At 48.7% G+C, this 15,643-nt stretch overlaps 1 protein-coding gene across 4 annotated transcripts; it reads right to left on the bottom strand.

The window, feature by feature from the left end:
* Positions 1-1,611: 1,611 nt before the first annotated feature.
* On the bottom strand, positions 1,612-15,530 carry PHF7 (PHD finger protein 7). 4 transcript variants are annotated; one of them, XM_062201031.1, is made up of 11 exons: positions 14,804-15,530; positions 13,624-13,739; positions 11,812-11,864; positions 9,599-9,690; positions 4,966-5,067; positions 4,519-4,643; positions 3,923-4,082; positions 3,278-3,384; positions 2,828-2,944; positions 2,329-2,450; positions 1,612-2,145 (listed from the first exon to the last, which is right to left on the bottom strand). In XM_062201031.1, exons 2-11 carry the CDS (start codon positions 13,665-13,667, stop codon positions 1,931-1,933), a joined length of 1,137 nt encoding a protein of 378 aa, XP_062057015.1. In that variant the 5' UTR covers positions 13,668-13,739; positions 14,804-15,530; the 3' UTR covers positions 1,612-1,930. The 4 variants fall into 4 exon arrangements, with proteins under 4 accessions (XP_062057015.1, XP_062057016.1, XP_062057018.1 ...); XM_062201032.1 differs by having other exon boundaries at positions 14,925-15,530; XM_062201034.1 differs by lacking the exon at positions 2,828-2,944.
* Positions 15,531-15,643: the final 113 nt, after the last annotated feature.

Below are 15,643 nucleotides of genomic sequence, written 5' to 3'. Positions count from 1 at the left end.
ACGGAGGTCGCCCTTCCTATGAAGGCAATGATACCACCACAGATGCCTACGGATATGTCTGGTTACGGAAATTCTAGGTTAAGAAGCCAACGTCTCAATCTAAGAAGGGTCTTTCAGTTGTGCATTATCACTGCAAGAGTTAACAATCTACAATCTTTCTTGTCACTTGCAGTATGGACCAAATCTCCTTAGATGCCCAGGGGAGGAAGAGTAGCATTTGAGTTGCCACACCTGTTAGCGAGAAAATGAATAAAGTGGGCACAGTTGAGGGGAGCCTTGGAGTGACAGGCGTGCAGGAAGCCAAGGGCAAGCTCGCTCACAAGCAGGCTCTAGAAGTGCATCACAGCTTGTGAGAATTGTATTCCAAGGCTTTTTAATGATCATTTGCAACACTGGGCAAGAACTAGCAATAGTACATAGCAAAAAAAGAAAAGAAAAAAAAGAGGCAGTTATTACTTCAGGGAAAAAAAACCCGGTACGGAGGAGGAATGGTAATCACAGTGGATGGCCTGGCTCAGCAGACAAGCTTTGCAAAGTCATGGTGACCTAAACACTGAAAGTTAATCTAGTAAAAACTGTGATGCAACTATGTGGTGGGAAGGCTCTCAAGGTGCTAAATCTTTGTGACGCAATGAAAAGTCAATCATGTCAGACAAGTAAACCAAACATGGCTAAAATAAATGGAAAGTAGATGCTCTAAGGGACTAGGCCTAGAAGTAGGCACAGGTAAGACTGCGTTTCATCACAAGCCTTTGTGGCAATATCAGACATTTCAAAGCAGTGTTACTTTGCTTCCCTACTTTGATAACAACAAACACCTTCTGCTTGATTCCTAGTGAACGCGGTCAGAGCTGAAGGCACCACTGTGGACACACTGGACCTAAGTCTGCAGGGCCCCGCAATGCTTGGAAGGAGAACCCTGTCCTACACTACTTGTGACAATGACTCCATGAAACCCGGTCAACTCGGTACCTGGCAGTGATTCTGAGCTCCTCCCACTAGCCCAAATCCCATGACATTATTAAAAACATGCAAATTTAAGATATGCTCGATTCAATTTCTCCCGAGGCCTTCTGCCAGGCTCCTCACCCAGCTGCCTGCCTAATGTCAATGTCCTCGCATGCGAATTTAAAGTTATGCTCTGGACAGAAACGCTCAAGCCACCAGGCAGTGAGAGTCTGAGTGGCCTCCTTGTGCCGTGGAGGTTCGCTGAGGACCACACCTCAGCCTACAGCGAATGGAATCCTGTCTGCCCTCTCTGAGCATGGCAGTCCCTGGCCTGCTTGAGTCCGGGGCCCCAGGCCTTGTGACAAGGGCCCCTTCACTGTCCAGTGTGGACTGCTACACTGCCTACCTCCATGGTGAGAAGCTGTGGACTTATTTGCACAAAGATCAAAGTCTTTGCCCCCGAGATGTCGGTTTTCCTGGAAATCGATTCCCCCCACAAAGAACATCTGTGTTTGAAGTTGGAAGTTCTCTATCAATTCACTGAATTTTATGGATCAGAAAGGCGAGTTTTCTTATTTCCTCCCTGACCCCTCCAGATTCCTTAGCATGCTAGACAAATTCCAGACTGAGTTTATAAGGACACACCAATGGAGAGAAAACCTTTATTTGCGTAATAACAAATGTGAGTGAAGTAAGAGACATCCGAGAACCAGACTGAAGTGAAAGCGTCTTGTGGGCGAAGAGAAACAGGGATCTCTGGGAATCAGAGAGAGCACAGGGGCACACTGATGGCCACAAACAGGTCCCTCTATCGGCGTCTCCACCCTGCTCGCACCCCACGTTCCCCTGGGACTTCCTCAGCTCCTGGTGTCACTGCTGGCCCCCTTTCCTCGGCTCCTAGTCCCAAAGTGCCCCTCCCCCAGACCTGATGGAGGAGTGCAGCGGTGTACCGAAATGTATGTGGCAGCAACTGCATGAGCAGCTACTTGGATTTTTTGCCACTCTTAGGGATTTTAACACCCTTGGACCTTCTCCTGCCACCAGAGGACTCTGGCTTTTCTAATACAGAAGGTTCTGAGCAATCAGTCCAAGAGGGGCCTGGGTTCTCGTCCAGGCTGCTGTCTCTGCAGAAGTGTTCCTCAGGGTGGAAGGCGCTGCTGCAGCAGGGGACATCACCTGAGTTTTCAGGTGTGCAGTCTGTGGTGAACCAAAGGTGGGGGAGGAAAACTCAACCTTCCGCCTTGCCCAGGTGCAAGGTGCTTAAGCCCCTCCCTGACCACTTTCCTTGTAGAGCTAAAGATGCTAATAGTGACCACCTGGGGGCATGCTGCCGCCTCACCCTCACCCCAGTTCTTAGGCCAGACCACCCCTGCATCTCACCTGTGCCTGAAGCAGGTGAGCATTCCTCACACTCCCATTTCTTACTGTTGGATTTGAGAGCTGAGCAGTCCCTGTGGGTTCCGCGGGATCCGCAGGTAGCACACCGAATGAGGCACCACCTCCTACAGGAAGAGCCGAGGAAAGGACGTGAGGGCAAACAGAACACTAACCACCACTCTGGGCCCTCCTCCGCTGTGCTGAGGGCACCCTGGGCACCATTTACACAGAGAGAGTCCGAGATCCCAAGATGTGCAGTCAGCCACAGCCCCGTACAAGTGGCTGTGTAAAGAAAACGTCTCCCCACTGAGCACGAGAAGAAAAGCAGACCCTACCAAGGACACCTGTTCACTTGTACATGAGGTTCTGGGCCGGTCAAGAACCGGACTTAGCTACTGAGGTTCACCCTGCGCTGTGCAGACCGGAGAGGTCTTGCTCCTGATACTGTGCCAAGGCCCAACTCCAAGATGAGAGCTCTTCCTAGCCAGGAGCCGCTCCCTACCCTTCATCCTCAAAGCTGTCTCTGCCTTGCTCATACAGACAGGTGGGGGCATCACAATGCTGATAGCGCTCATATAACTCCGAGAAAGCCCCTGGCTCAAGCTCCCAGGCAGCATCTCTGCAACGGGAGAAGAAACAGTGAATAAGGAACACGTGTGTGCACTAATGGGCTGCTGACGCCTCCACCCACCAGGGAGGAAAGAGGAAGCACAGCGGCATGTGGGGCTTCTTCGTCCCACACCCGAATACAAGACCCAGGCCCCATGTCAGAAACAGGCCTCCTGCCCACCGGCTTCTCCTCCCTCTTCTCCTGACCATGAGCGCACTCATTCCCTCCGCCCCTCCATCTTCACTGTGTATCAGTCCTCAGCTCTTCTCGTTCTAGCCTCACACCCGTGTCCTGTCGAACTAGGCAAACCACCCCATGGTGAAGTCCTGTTGTTTCTGCTACCTGTCTGGAATATGAATCCCCATTCTTAGCATTTCTTGGGGAAACTCTTCTCGATTGTTACACTGTGGACATTTGAAGAAATGCTTTGCTGATGTGTGGGCATATTTCTGTAAGAAAAAACAGGAAGACCTTTGTGCTTGTAGAAACACTTTGACCATCTTTCCACTCCCTCCCGCGCTCTATAGGGGATGTTGCCAAGACAGCTGAACTCTGGGTACAGGAAAAGGAATTTGGGTGGGATGGAGGAGGGTACAAACCCAGGTGTCAGACTTGGGACCACAGTACTAGCAAGAGAACTCCTGGGAGTGCCTCGGCTGGCCTCTCTAGCCATGGTGCTTGGCAGTGCTAAGCAGGGGTCAGGTACCTGGAGACTTGGCTCCCTTTCTTTCATCCCAGGAAGCAAGGCTGATCTTGAGGCTCCTTGACTCATTCTTGGATGAGTCCTTTTGTTCTAGCAATGCTGCAGATTTGGTGAATATTATCTTGAGTGAGGGCTTACAGACCAAGGATGGCCAGAAACTGGACTCACTTTCCTTTAACTGCCTGGAACCAGCCCACATCAAGTTCTCCAGCACAGAGTGCCGACGCTATAGTGCGTCTGAGCATGCCCAGGGGGCCCTGGTTCCAGGGCAGAGACAGCCCCACCTGTATGCACTTGCGGTGGTAGATAGCTTGACTGCAACACGGGCTCTGGATGTTCTCAACACTCGTCTGGGATAAATCTTCACAGCACAAGACACAGCTCTCCTCCCTCACATTCTCCCGATGGATGTCCTGTGTTGGGCGATGTTTTCCACAAAATGATCTATGGAAGGGTAAAGACGCTTGTTTTTCTGGCTTGTCATTTGTGTAGTTTCTCAGCTGCCCAGCCTCAGAAGGCCGTAGCCACACTCACGGGCAGGAGGAGAGGCAGAGTGGGAACAGCCACATGCCTTCTCACGGCAACTCTCCCAGTGCACAAAGCCCCCGGGACTGTCTCCACAGCCTCCTGCTCCCGAAGCCTCCCTGGGTTCTGAGCAGCTGTCTACAACCCCAGCTGTTTGTAATTTAAGGAGGGGATGATAGGAAGCAAGAAACGCCTGTGAAATCTCCAAATCAGGACAGTGTTTCCCGTTACTGAAAGGAGGGACAGAGTCACTGGTGAATCAAAACAGGACCCTGGAAACTGGACTCTGAGGTCTTCAGTGGTTAAAGAGCAAATTACAAAAGAGTGGCCCGACTTTTCCCCTTTCCTCACTCACTTGTACTCTCCAAAAAATTGTGAAAGGCAACCCCTTTCTTGGCCACAAGGCAGATGGAAGTTCCTGAAGCACTGGGCCTTCTGGCAGTTGATGGCAGCTCCCTTTTTCTTGCACACAAAGCAGACCTGCAAATGAGATCCCAGACAGTGCTCAGGGCTCCAGGAAAGGACAACAGACAGCTTGTGGCACATCTAAGGAATGCAAACGCTCTGCAGCAACAGCCATTCTCTTTCCTCAGTGGTCCTGAATTATCTTTGTTTTCCCGTCATGTCCCTCTCCTCACTTAGGACTCAACACTGCAGAGTGGAGGACTTGAGAAGGACCTCTTGGGAAAGTGGAGTCCTTTGACTTCTAAACTGGCAATGAGGGAAAAGAACAGAATCAGGGACAGTGATGGAGATGTGACAAGAGGCCTATCCCAAGGGCCCTGTAGTGGGGGACTCTAACCTTCCTAGAAGCCCGGATTGCCTCTTTCTTGATGTCTTCAGGCAGGAATCCATGGAACCCTCTGTTGGACTGGCCCCTCTGAGGCAGCTTGCTAGACAGAATCTGGGGGTGGGTGGGGAAGAACCAGGTGTCAAGGCTGATGACCAGAGAGACAGTGCACGGGATGAGGCAGGTGAGGGGGAGATAGATAACAAACACAGCTGGGTGGAATTTATCCGCACTTACAGGGTAGCTTACTTAATGAAGGTTTCTGTGATACCCAGTGTTGGATACTCTAAGTGCTTCTCAAGTATTATTACCTCCATGCATCCTTCTAAGAACCCCAGGAGGCAGGTACCACTCTCCTCATTTCACAGGAGCTATGGTGTGACCCGCTGATGGGTCTAGAACCCGAACGCTGACACCCTTTGTGTTATGCTGCCTCTCATTTACCGAGGCCTCCTCCTGTGTGCCGAGCACTTTGGGGAAACACTTCTCCTGCACGGACTCATTTTATGCTCACCACAACACTATCTACAGATGCTGCTGTGAACTTCATCTTACAGAGCAGGCCACTGAGATGCAGTGCGGTGACCTGGATGGGGTCATACAGCAAGGAGGAGCAGAGCGGGCCTTCATACTCAGGCCCACAGAACTCACACTCCTACCTCTCCTAAAAAATAGTGGTATGGAAGGGAAGCAGGGCTTCGAAATCTCCCGACTGTAGTCATCCTGCATTGTAGGGGAGGGGAAGGAATTGCACTTTCCTTTCAAAAACACATTTTTATTTTGTTTCTGAAAAGTGCCCAAAGCAGAGTCTGGAATGGGAAACCAAGCAAAAAAGGAGCCAAACTATTCTGTTACATATATTGGAAGAATGTCAGAACTGCATTCCTACCTCTTAGAATCATCCAAAAATAATGGGGAGGGTGCAGGACTGCCAGCAGGAGCCATATGTAATGGGAGCTCAGGTTATTTTATTGCTGCATTACAGAAAAGATGACCCCACAATGTTAGATGACTTGAGGGCACTTGGATCATTCCCAATTATGTGTAAAACATATATGACATGTATTGTAATATTAATTATCTCAGGTCTTTAGGATTTTATGTATGAATTCTGTTTTATACTTTTAAGCATTATTTACCTTTTCTGTAAGGAGTATAATTTCTACAAACAGAAGAACCAATAGTGAAAGATCAGAAACAATCTAGGTATCCTTTAATAGGTGCTTCATACTTTTTAGCATCCCTATACCAGGAAATACCAGTTATTTAAAAGAAAAAGTTGGATCTACATGTTCTCTATGGAAAGGTGTCTAAAACCTGTGAGATGGAAAACAAAATAAAACAGGATACCAGATATGGTGTATAATATATTTATTTTTATGTTAAAATGTATATGCTTGTACATGCATTGAGATCAACCAAGCCCTGACACCTGGCAGGACTTACAAGAAAGGAAAATCACAGACCAAACTTTCTCATGGGCACAGATGTAAAAATCAAACAAAATATTAGAGAATTGAGTACCACATCATGGCCAAGAAGGGTTTACACTAGGAATGCAAGATTAGTATAACATTAAAAAATATAGAAAACCACATTAACAAAGTAAATATCAAGATTATGTCAGTAGATGCAGAAAAAGCATTTTACAAAATTCAACACACAGTCATTATACTCCCAGTAAACTAGGATAACCTGACAAAAAGCACCTACAAAAAACCCCTACAACTAACATTGTATTTGAACAGTGAAAAACTAGAACTGTCCCCTGCTGTTGGGAACAAGACAAGGATAATCACTCCTACCTCTTCTATCCAACATCAAGTTGAAGGTTCCAGCCAGTACAGTAAGGCAGGAAGCAGTAAAAGACAAAAATTGGAAAGAAAGGGCTGGCTCTGCTGCTCACTAGGCTAATCCTCTGCCTGTGGTGCCGGCACCCCGGGTTCTAATCCTGGTTGGGGCACCGGTTCTGTCCTGGTTGCTTCTCTTCCAGTCCAGCTCTCTGCTGTGGCCCAAGTGCTTGGGACCTGCATGGGAGACTAGGAGGAAGCACCTGGCTCCTGGCTTCAGATTGGCACAGCGCACCGACCGTAGCGGCCATTGGGGGGTGAACCAATGGAAGGAAGGAAGACCTTTCTCTGTCTCTCTCTCTCACTGTCTAACTCTGCCTGTCAAAAAAAAAAAAAAAAACAATTGGAAAGAAAGCACAACTGTCTTTATTCACATGTGACATGAATGCATACACAGGGAATCCTATGGCATTTATAAAAACAAAAATAAATAAAAAAACAAACTGGTAAGTTAAAGAGATAGTACAGGACACAAAGTCAATATACAAAAATATATTGCATTTTTGTATACCACCAACAAATCTGAAGATTAAATTTTAAAATATATACAATAGCATAACTACAAAATATTTAGGAATATACTTAAGATGTCAAAGAGTTCTTCACTAAAACTGTCAAACATTGCCATGATAAATTTTAAGAGATCCAAGTAAATGGAGAAATACATACATCCACAGATTGGAAGATTCAATATTATTTGTCAGTTCTTCCCAAATTGATCTATAAATTCAATGTAATCCCGGTAGACATTTTTTAAAAAGCAAAACTGAGAAGTGTAATATGAAATCTATAAGGAAATAAAAAGGATCCGTGAGGATACAATAATCAAGGCCGTGGAGGATGGGTGTATGGAAAGACAAATGGATCAGTGACATAAATAGGTCATCCATATTTGCAGATATACGGTCGACTGATTTTGATGAGGCACCACGGTAACTCAATGAGCAGGCAAAGATTTCTTGGGATACACTAAAAGCACTAACCATGAAAGAAAAAGCTGATAAACTGGACTTCAGCAAAATTTAAAACTTGTTCTTCAAAAGACATCATTAAGAAAATGAAAGGCAAGCCACAGACTAGAAGAAAATACTCACAATACATTTATCTGAAAAAGAATTTGTTTCCAGAACATACAAACAACTCTTAAAACTCAAGATGAAACACCCAACTTTTAAAATGCACAAACATTTATACAGCTACTTCACAAAAGAAAATATGTGAATAGCCAAGAAGCACATGGAGAGAAGCTCAACATCTATAGTCAGCAGAAAAATGAACTAAAGTTATAACAAGATACTAACATTATAACAGAATGCCTGAAGTTAAAGACTGACAATACAAAGTTTTGGAAAAGTATTATGCAGTTGGAACTTTCATAAATTGTGGTAGTGTAAACCACTTTGAAAAGTGGTTTGTAACCACTTTGTAAGTGGTAGTGTAACCACTTTGAAAAGTGACTTGGCAACTTTCAAAGTTAAACTCTAGTTAGCACACAACCAGTAATTTCACACCTCAGCATATGTTCAAGAGAATACACATGTTCACAAAAAGACATGAACACAAATGTTCATAGCAGCTTTAGTCATCACAGTCCCCAAATGGAAATGATTCAGCTGTCCATCACCAAGTAAACAGAGAAGCAGATTGCAACATACTCACGCAACAGAATACTACTAGGCAATAAAAAGGCACAAGCTATACTTGCATGCAAAAATATGGATGGATCTCCAAAACCTTCTGTTGGGAGAAAGCAGCCAGATACAAAAAGCGCATAAAGAAATGGACACTGATTATTTCTGGGGGACTGACTGGGAGGGGGCAAGAGGGTACTTTCTAGAATGATGAATGTTTATTTTGATTTGGGCAGTGATTACATGAGGACATATATTTATGAATTTATCCAACTGTACATTTGAAATTGTGGCATTCTATAGTATGCAAAGTACATCTCACAAAAAAATTGGGGGGGGGGGGTGTCCACCCACATGGGAGACCTGGATGAGGTTCCTGGTTCCTGGTTTCAGCCTGGCCCAGCCCTGGATGTGGGACCATTTGCAAAGTGAACCAGCAGATGGAAAATCTCTTTCTCTGTAACTCTGTCTTTCAAATAAATTAAACACACACACACAGGTCTGGGTGGAAAGACCCAGATTTGATTTTTTTTTTAAAAATTAGGAAAGAAATAATTGGGAGGTCATTCCAACTGCTGATGACATTTGTTTCTGGGGAGTGGGAGAAAGATCAGAAGTATGTTTTTGGAAGATAATTTTTTTTTTTTTTTTTTGACAGGCAGAGTGGATAGCAAGAGAGAGACAGAGAGAAAGGTCTTCCTTTTTGCCGTTGGTTTACCCTCCAATAGCTGCTGCAGCCGCACATCACGCTGATCCGAAGCCAGGAGCCAGGTGCTTCTCCTGGTCTCCCATGCGGGTGCAGGGCCCAAGCACTTGGGCCATCCTCCACTGCCTTCCCGGGCTATAGCAGAGAGCTGGCCTGGAAGAGGGGCAACCGGGATAGAATCCGGCGCCCCAACCGGGACTAGAACCCGGTGTGCCAGCGCCACAAAGCGGAGGATTAGCCTGTTGAGCCACGGCGCTGGCTGGAAGATAATTTTTATTGTACATATCTTATCAGAATGTTATACCAGGTGCATATATTATTTTAAAAAAGATTTTGAAAGAAAAAAACTATTAAGAAAACAAACAGGGTTATGGATCTGAAGCTGAATGCAAAACCAGAAAACAGCTTGTATAGCAAAAGCCATAGGACATTCAAAGCAAAGGAGGCCTTATACTCACAAGGCAGAAATAATGCACGCTGAGATTGTCTTTCTGAAGAAATTCCCCTAACCTTTCAGGATCTCCAGGTTCTTGAAAACACAGCCGACAAACTGGAAGAGAATGTTAAGAATTCATTATAGGGGTTGGCGTTTTGGCTCAGTGGGTTAATCCTCCCGTTTGCAGTGCCAGCATCCCATATGGGCACTAGTTCCAGTCCTGGCTGCTCCTCTTCTGACCCAGCTCTCTGCTATGACCTGGGAAAGCAGCAGCAGATGGCCCAAGCGCTTGCACCCCTGCACCACGTGGGAGACTTGGAAATAGTTCCTGGCTCCTGGCTTTGGATCGGTCCAGCTCTGGCTGTTGCAGCCATTTGGGGAGTGAACCAGAGGAGGGATGACCTTTCTTTCTGTTCCTCCCTCTCACTATCTGTACCTCTACCTCTCAAATAAATAAATAAAATCTTTTTTTTTTTTTAAAAATGGCCAGCATTGTGGTGCAGCAGGTTGTCATATCAGAGCACAGGTTTGAGTCCCAGTTGCTTTGCTTCTGATCTAGCTCCATGCTACTGTGCCAAGTAAAACAGTGAAAGATGACCCAATTACTTGAGCCCCTGTCACCCACGTGGGAGACCCAGATGGAATTCCAGGCTCCTGGCTTTGGCCTGGCCCTGGCCTAGACCCAGCTGTTGTGGCCATTTTAGGAGTGAACCAGCAGATGGAAGATCTCTGTCTCCTTCCCTATCACTCTGCCTTTCAAATAAATAAATCCTTTTTTTTTTTTTTTAAAGAAAATGTTATAGGTTTGGCTAAAACTGATCAGTAAGAACAGAAGAGAAAGATTAGGAATGTAACCATCTAAGTTCAGAAGGAATAGAGACGCTCCTCGACTTACAATGGGGTTATATCCTGATGAATTCATTCTAATGCAGAAAATGCATTTAAATGCACCTAACCTACTGACATCACAGTGCAGCAACACTGTGGAGTGTGGGTTGTTTACCCTTAGGATCAAATACGTGACAAATTGGGAGCTGTGGCTTGCTGTCACCGCCCAGCATCCGCTGAAACAGGAAAAGCAAAAGAAGAGAGTATATGGCATACCATTAGCCTGGCAGAAGATCAAATGTGAGGTAGTTTCTACAGAGTGCAAACCACTTTCACACCACTGTAAAGCCAAAAACCCCACGAGGGATTGTCTGTATGGGGAAGAGGGTCATGTTGGCAGGGAAGAAGGTTGAGATGAGGTTTTATTTGGCATCAACTAGGGTTTATTTATTTATTTATTTTTTGACAGAGAGAGAGAGAGAGAGAGGTCTTCCTTCCGTTGGTTCACCCCCCAAATGGCTGCTACAGCTGGCGGAAGCCAGGAGCCAGGTGCTTCTTCCTGGTCTCCCACGCAGGTACAGGCGCCCAAGCACTTGGGCCATCCTCTATTGCCCTCCCAGGCCACAGCAGAGAGCTGGACTGGAAGAGGAGCAACTGAGACTAGAACCCAGCACCCATATGGGATGCCGGTACCGCAGGTGGAGGATTAACCTAGTGAGCCACTGTGCCGGCCAAAATCAACTAGGTTTTTTTTTTTGTTTGTTTTTTTTTTTTTTTTTTTTTTTTTTTTTTTTTTTTTTTTTGACAGGCAGAGTGGACAGTGAGAGAGAGAGACAGAGAGAAAGGTCTTCCTTTTTCCGTTGGTTCACCCCCCAAGTGGCCGCTACAGCCGGCGCGCTGCGCCAATCCAAAGCCAGGAGCTAGGTGCTTCCTCTTGGTCTCCCATGCGGGTGCAGGGCCCAAGGACCTGGGCCATCCTCCACTGCACTCCCGGGCCACAGCAAAGAGCTGGACTGGAAGAGGAGCAATCAGGACAGAATCCGGTGCCCCACCGGGACTAGAACCTGGGGTGTCGGCACTGCAGGCGGAGGATTAGCCTAGTGAGTCGCGGCACCGGCCCGTCAACTAGGTTTTTATGTAATCTTGTTCACTCTGAAGGAGTTGGCTGCAACTTCTCACTTTATAGTTTTGTTTTTTTTTCTCATCTCAAGTGGCTTTAATTACTAGTTGCTTGAACTTTGAACATGAAAATTTTAAATTACCTATGCTGAGTTCTTCTGGATTTTAGAGAATCTGGGAAGGAAGTGGGGTTGATGGTAACAGAAGCAAGTATACTGCCCCACACAGAAGGCCTTCTTCGCCCAGGTTTGGAGGCAGCAGCTGAACATAACTTCCAGTCGTTCTTACCAGGTCCTGAAGATGGCTTCTTCTGGGCTAGCCTCTTGGTCTTGGCAGATTTTCTGTACAAGAGAAAGCAGTGTAAGGTGGTCTTTGAGGACCCTGTTGATGACCCTTGTAACATTTCCCTTAAAATGCCATAGATCTGATCAAACAATAAAATACCCAAAGGCTAAGACATCAGCTTCTTTTCTTTTCTTTTTTTTTTTTTTTGGCCAGGCAGAGTTAGACAGAAAGGTCTTCCTTCCTTCCATTGGTTCACCCCCCAAAATGGCCGCTACGGATGGTGCGCTGTGCCGATCTGAAGCCAGGAGCCAGGTGCTTTCTGCTGGTCTCCCATGCGGGTGCAGGGCACAAGCACTTGGGCCATCCTCCACTGCACTCCCGGGCCACAGCAGAGAGCTGGACTGGAAGAGGGGCAACCAGGACAGAATCCGGCGCCCCTTGGCCGGCGCCGCGGCTCACTAGGCTAATCCTCCGCCTTGCGGCGCCGACACACCAGGTTCTAGTCCCGGTCGGGGCACCGGTCCTGTCCCGGTTGCCCCTCTTCCAGGCCAGCTCTCTGCTGTGGCCAGGGAGTGCAGTGGAGGATGGCCCAAGTCCTTGGGCCCTGCACCCCATGGGAGACCAGGAGAAGCACCTGGCTCCTGCCATCGGATCGGCGCGGTGCGCCGGCCGCAGCACGCCTACCGCGGCGGCCATTGGAGGGTGAACCAACAGCAAAGGAAGACCTTTCTCTCTGTCTCTCTCTCACTGTCCACTCTGCCTGTCAAAAAAAAAAAAAAAAAAAGAATCTGGCGCCCCAACCAGGACTAGAACCCGGGGTGCCGGCACCACAGGCAGGGGATTAGCCTAGTGAGCTGCGGTGCCGGCCTATTTTCATTTTTTGAAAGCACAAAGCATACGTGCTGAGTTATTTGAGGACAGGATCACACTGTAACTGTCTTTCTGCCCACAGCCCTGCACTGCCTGTGTTGATTTTTTACTGCTTCTTCTGCCAGCTATTCTGAATCTCAGGCAGCTCCACTTTCACAAAGCATACTAAAGCAATGCCAAAGTTGACTGAGCACTGCCCACTGCTAGGCACTATTCTTTTTTTTTTTTTCTTTTTTGACAGGCAGAGTTAGACAGTGAGAGAGAGACAGAGAGAAAGGTCTTCCTTCTGTCTTCTGTTGGTTCACTCCCCAAATGGCCGCTACAGCCGGCGCGCTGTGCCGATCCAAAGCCAGGAGCCAGGTGCTTCTCCTGGTCTCCCATGCGGGTGCAGGGCCCAAGCACTTGGGCCATCCTCCACTGCCTTCCCGGGCCATAGCAGAGAGCTGGCCTGGAAGAGGGGCAACCAGGATAGAATCCGGCGCCCCGACTAGCACTAGAACCTGGTGTGCCGGCGCCGCAAGGCGGAGGATTAGCCAAGTGAGCTGTGGCGCCGGCCAACAAGGCACTATTCTTGCCATTTTACAAGGAGCATCAGCACAATGAAGCTACAGAACACTCTAAAAAGTCGGTGTTATTATGATGTACATTTTCCACATGAAGAAACTAAGGCATAAAGAAACGAAATGCCTTGTGCCAGGCCACACGATTAGCAAGTAGCAGAGCCAGGATGTGGACGCGGGTATAAGGCTGCAGAATCAGCACTTTGCTAGTAGGGAGAGCCCTGAGAAGACAGGTAAGGCAGGCAGCTCCCAGGGAACAACTCGTGTGTGCTTCCACATCATCCACCCCCAGCCTGAGACCACGCCACAGGGGACAAAAAATGTAGCACGTCCCACAGGCTCTTGGGACACTTTCTCCCCAATTCTCTGATGTGACCTACCCTACCTTAATCTTTGGCATTCCTTCTTCTTTTCTTTTACAGTCTTCATTCGCTGCTGCTAACTGCCTCTCTTATCTCGGATTCTTCTATATGATTATGAGGACAATACACGCTCTTCCAGCTATAAATATAAACAGGGCCTGGTCAGCAATTTAATTCCACATTTGGCTATCAAGTCCACAGGGTCAAGGTAAAGGTGTGCTTCACCTCCCAACCTATGCAATGGAATCAAAGGAACACACCCAGTATCAACGCTGGTGATGGCCAATAATTATTCAATTGTACCAAGGACTATTCTAGGCCCTGCACATGTGTTACCTCACAGAAATTCCATGTGGTATGTACCATTACTGTCCCTATTTCCAAGCGGTGACTGAGGCTCAGTGAGGTCAGTAGCTTGCCCAAGGTCAGTTAGTGATACATACAGATGGGATGTGAACCCAAGTTAGCAGGGCTCCAAAGGCTGTCATTTACTCCCACGCTATACTGCTATGACACAGCGTAGCCGCGGAAGAACCTGGAACCACTGTTTGACCCAACTCGTGCCTAATGAATTCACGAGAAAGCACTCGGGAAAATGGGCTCTTCTGCACCCAAGCATGGTCCTTAATTCTATGCAGTAACAGCTGGACAAGGCTGTTCTTTCCTAGGAAGAGGAGCCTCTGAGCTTCTGGCTGCCTGGTAGCAGCAGCTCCCTCTAGCAAGGGACAGAAGCTTACACTGACAAGTGCCTCCCTCAAGCCCCACAGCTCCTCTTCACCAAGGCTCTGGCAGCCAAAGTTTCAGCCTGTCCCCAATTTTTGTCTAGATCAGGGCGGAGGTAGAAGACACCTTGCCACCAGTGTCAGCAGACTGCAAAGTTACAGTTCGCACTGGATGCGTTAATGCTGAAAGTGAAGGCAGACACATAAAATAAAGCAACCCCTATGAAGGCAAGCCAGCGCACAGTCCGGGGCCGGAAGAGGATCTTCCCTCCACTTTCTAGACAGCTGGGTCAATCAGGTCCCTCCAGAGACACACACTCGGCCACTGGCCGCCCGGGATCAGGCTGCAGATCTTGAACCTGCAACTACTCTGCACGAAGCAGCCTACTCAGCAAAGCCAGGCTGTCCTGCACCCCCTTTCTTGGGACCGGCTCCATCTCCTGTTCCAACCCGTGAGCTGCGGTCGCAGAACTAACGACACCTGTAGGCTTCTTAAGGACAGCACTTGGGCGGGCTGGACGAGGAGAGAGAAGATCCCACGGGGGACGCCGCTGGCGCTGGGGGTCATCCGGCTGGGGGCCGTCTAGCAATAGAAATAAAACCTTGCAACGTCAGTTCTTTGCATCGCTGGGCCAGGACGTTCCTTGGACGGGATGCTGTGCGCAGCGGTCTTCGGAGTGTGCGAGGAGAGACGTTGCGCAGAGGCGGCCTTCCGCAAACCAAGTCGTTTCGCTGGGCAAGTGCTGAGGAACGCGTGGTGAGAAAATTAAAAATAAATGAGTGTTCGGTCCCGCCGCCGCCGCCGGAATACACAACGATAGTTATTTGGAAAACACGTGTCGGTGTGGTCACAGCCGTGCCCCGGAGGTAAGAGTCGGAGAAGGGGCTCAAGGCGCATCCCGCGGACGCCGGGCCAGGCTCATGTCACGCCCGCCGGGTGGCTGGTGCGGGGCCGGGCTGCAGGTGGCCTCCGCCGCTCCCTCCTCGCGGTAGCTCTCGGGCCGCCGCACCGGGCCGGGGCCGTCCACCCAGCTGTCGCTGAGGGCGCCGCTGTCCGGGAGTTTTAAGATATTCGTGGTCACAACCTCCTCACGGCGGCCGCCCCGCGCGGTGACTGCGCTGCCGCAGGGAGCGAGCGCGCAAACGGGGACCCGGTCACGCGGACCGCGAACGACGGGGACCGCTGCGACAGCAACCGTTGGCCCAGGGAGACCGCTAACGGCCGCGCGCTAACGGCCGCGCGCCCTCCCTTCCCCGCCCCTCCCCGCCCCTCCCCGCTCGCTCCGCCCCCCACGCACGTGCGTCGGCGTCCGGGCGCGCG

This window comes from Lepus europaeus, chromosome 9 (assembly GCF_033115175.1).
Source record: "Lepus europaeus isolate LE1 chromosome 9, mLepTim1.pri, whole genome shotgun sequence".
Lineage (NCBI taxonomy): Eukaryota > Metazoa > Chordata > Mammalia > Lagomorpha > Leporidae > Lepus > Lepus europaeus.
This window is presented reverse-complemented; position numbering and strand designations above follow the sequence as displayed.

What these genes read in the sequence shown, in the direction of transcription:
- PHF7 (XM_062201031.1), bottom strand. Translation starts at nt 13,667, where the DNA reads ATGAAGACTGTAAAAGAAAAGAAGAAGGAATGCCAAAGATTAAG. An exon ending in AAGGAATGCCAAAGATTAAG is followed by an intron (nt 11,865 to 13,623) that starts GTAGGGTAGGTC and finishes TCTCTTGTACAG; the next exon opens with AAAATCTGCCAAGACCAAGA. An exon ending in CAATCCGGGCTTCTAGGAAG is followed by an intron (nt 4,644 to 4,965) that starts GTTAGAGTCCCC and finishes TCTCATTTGCAG; the next exon opens with GTCTGCTTTGTGTGCAAGAA.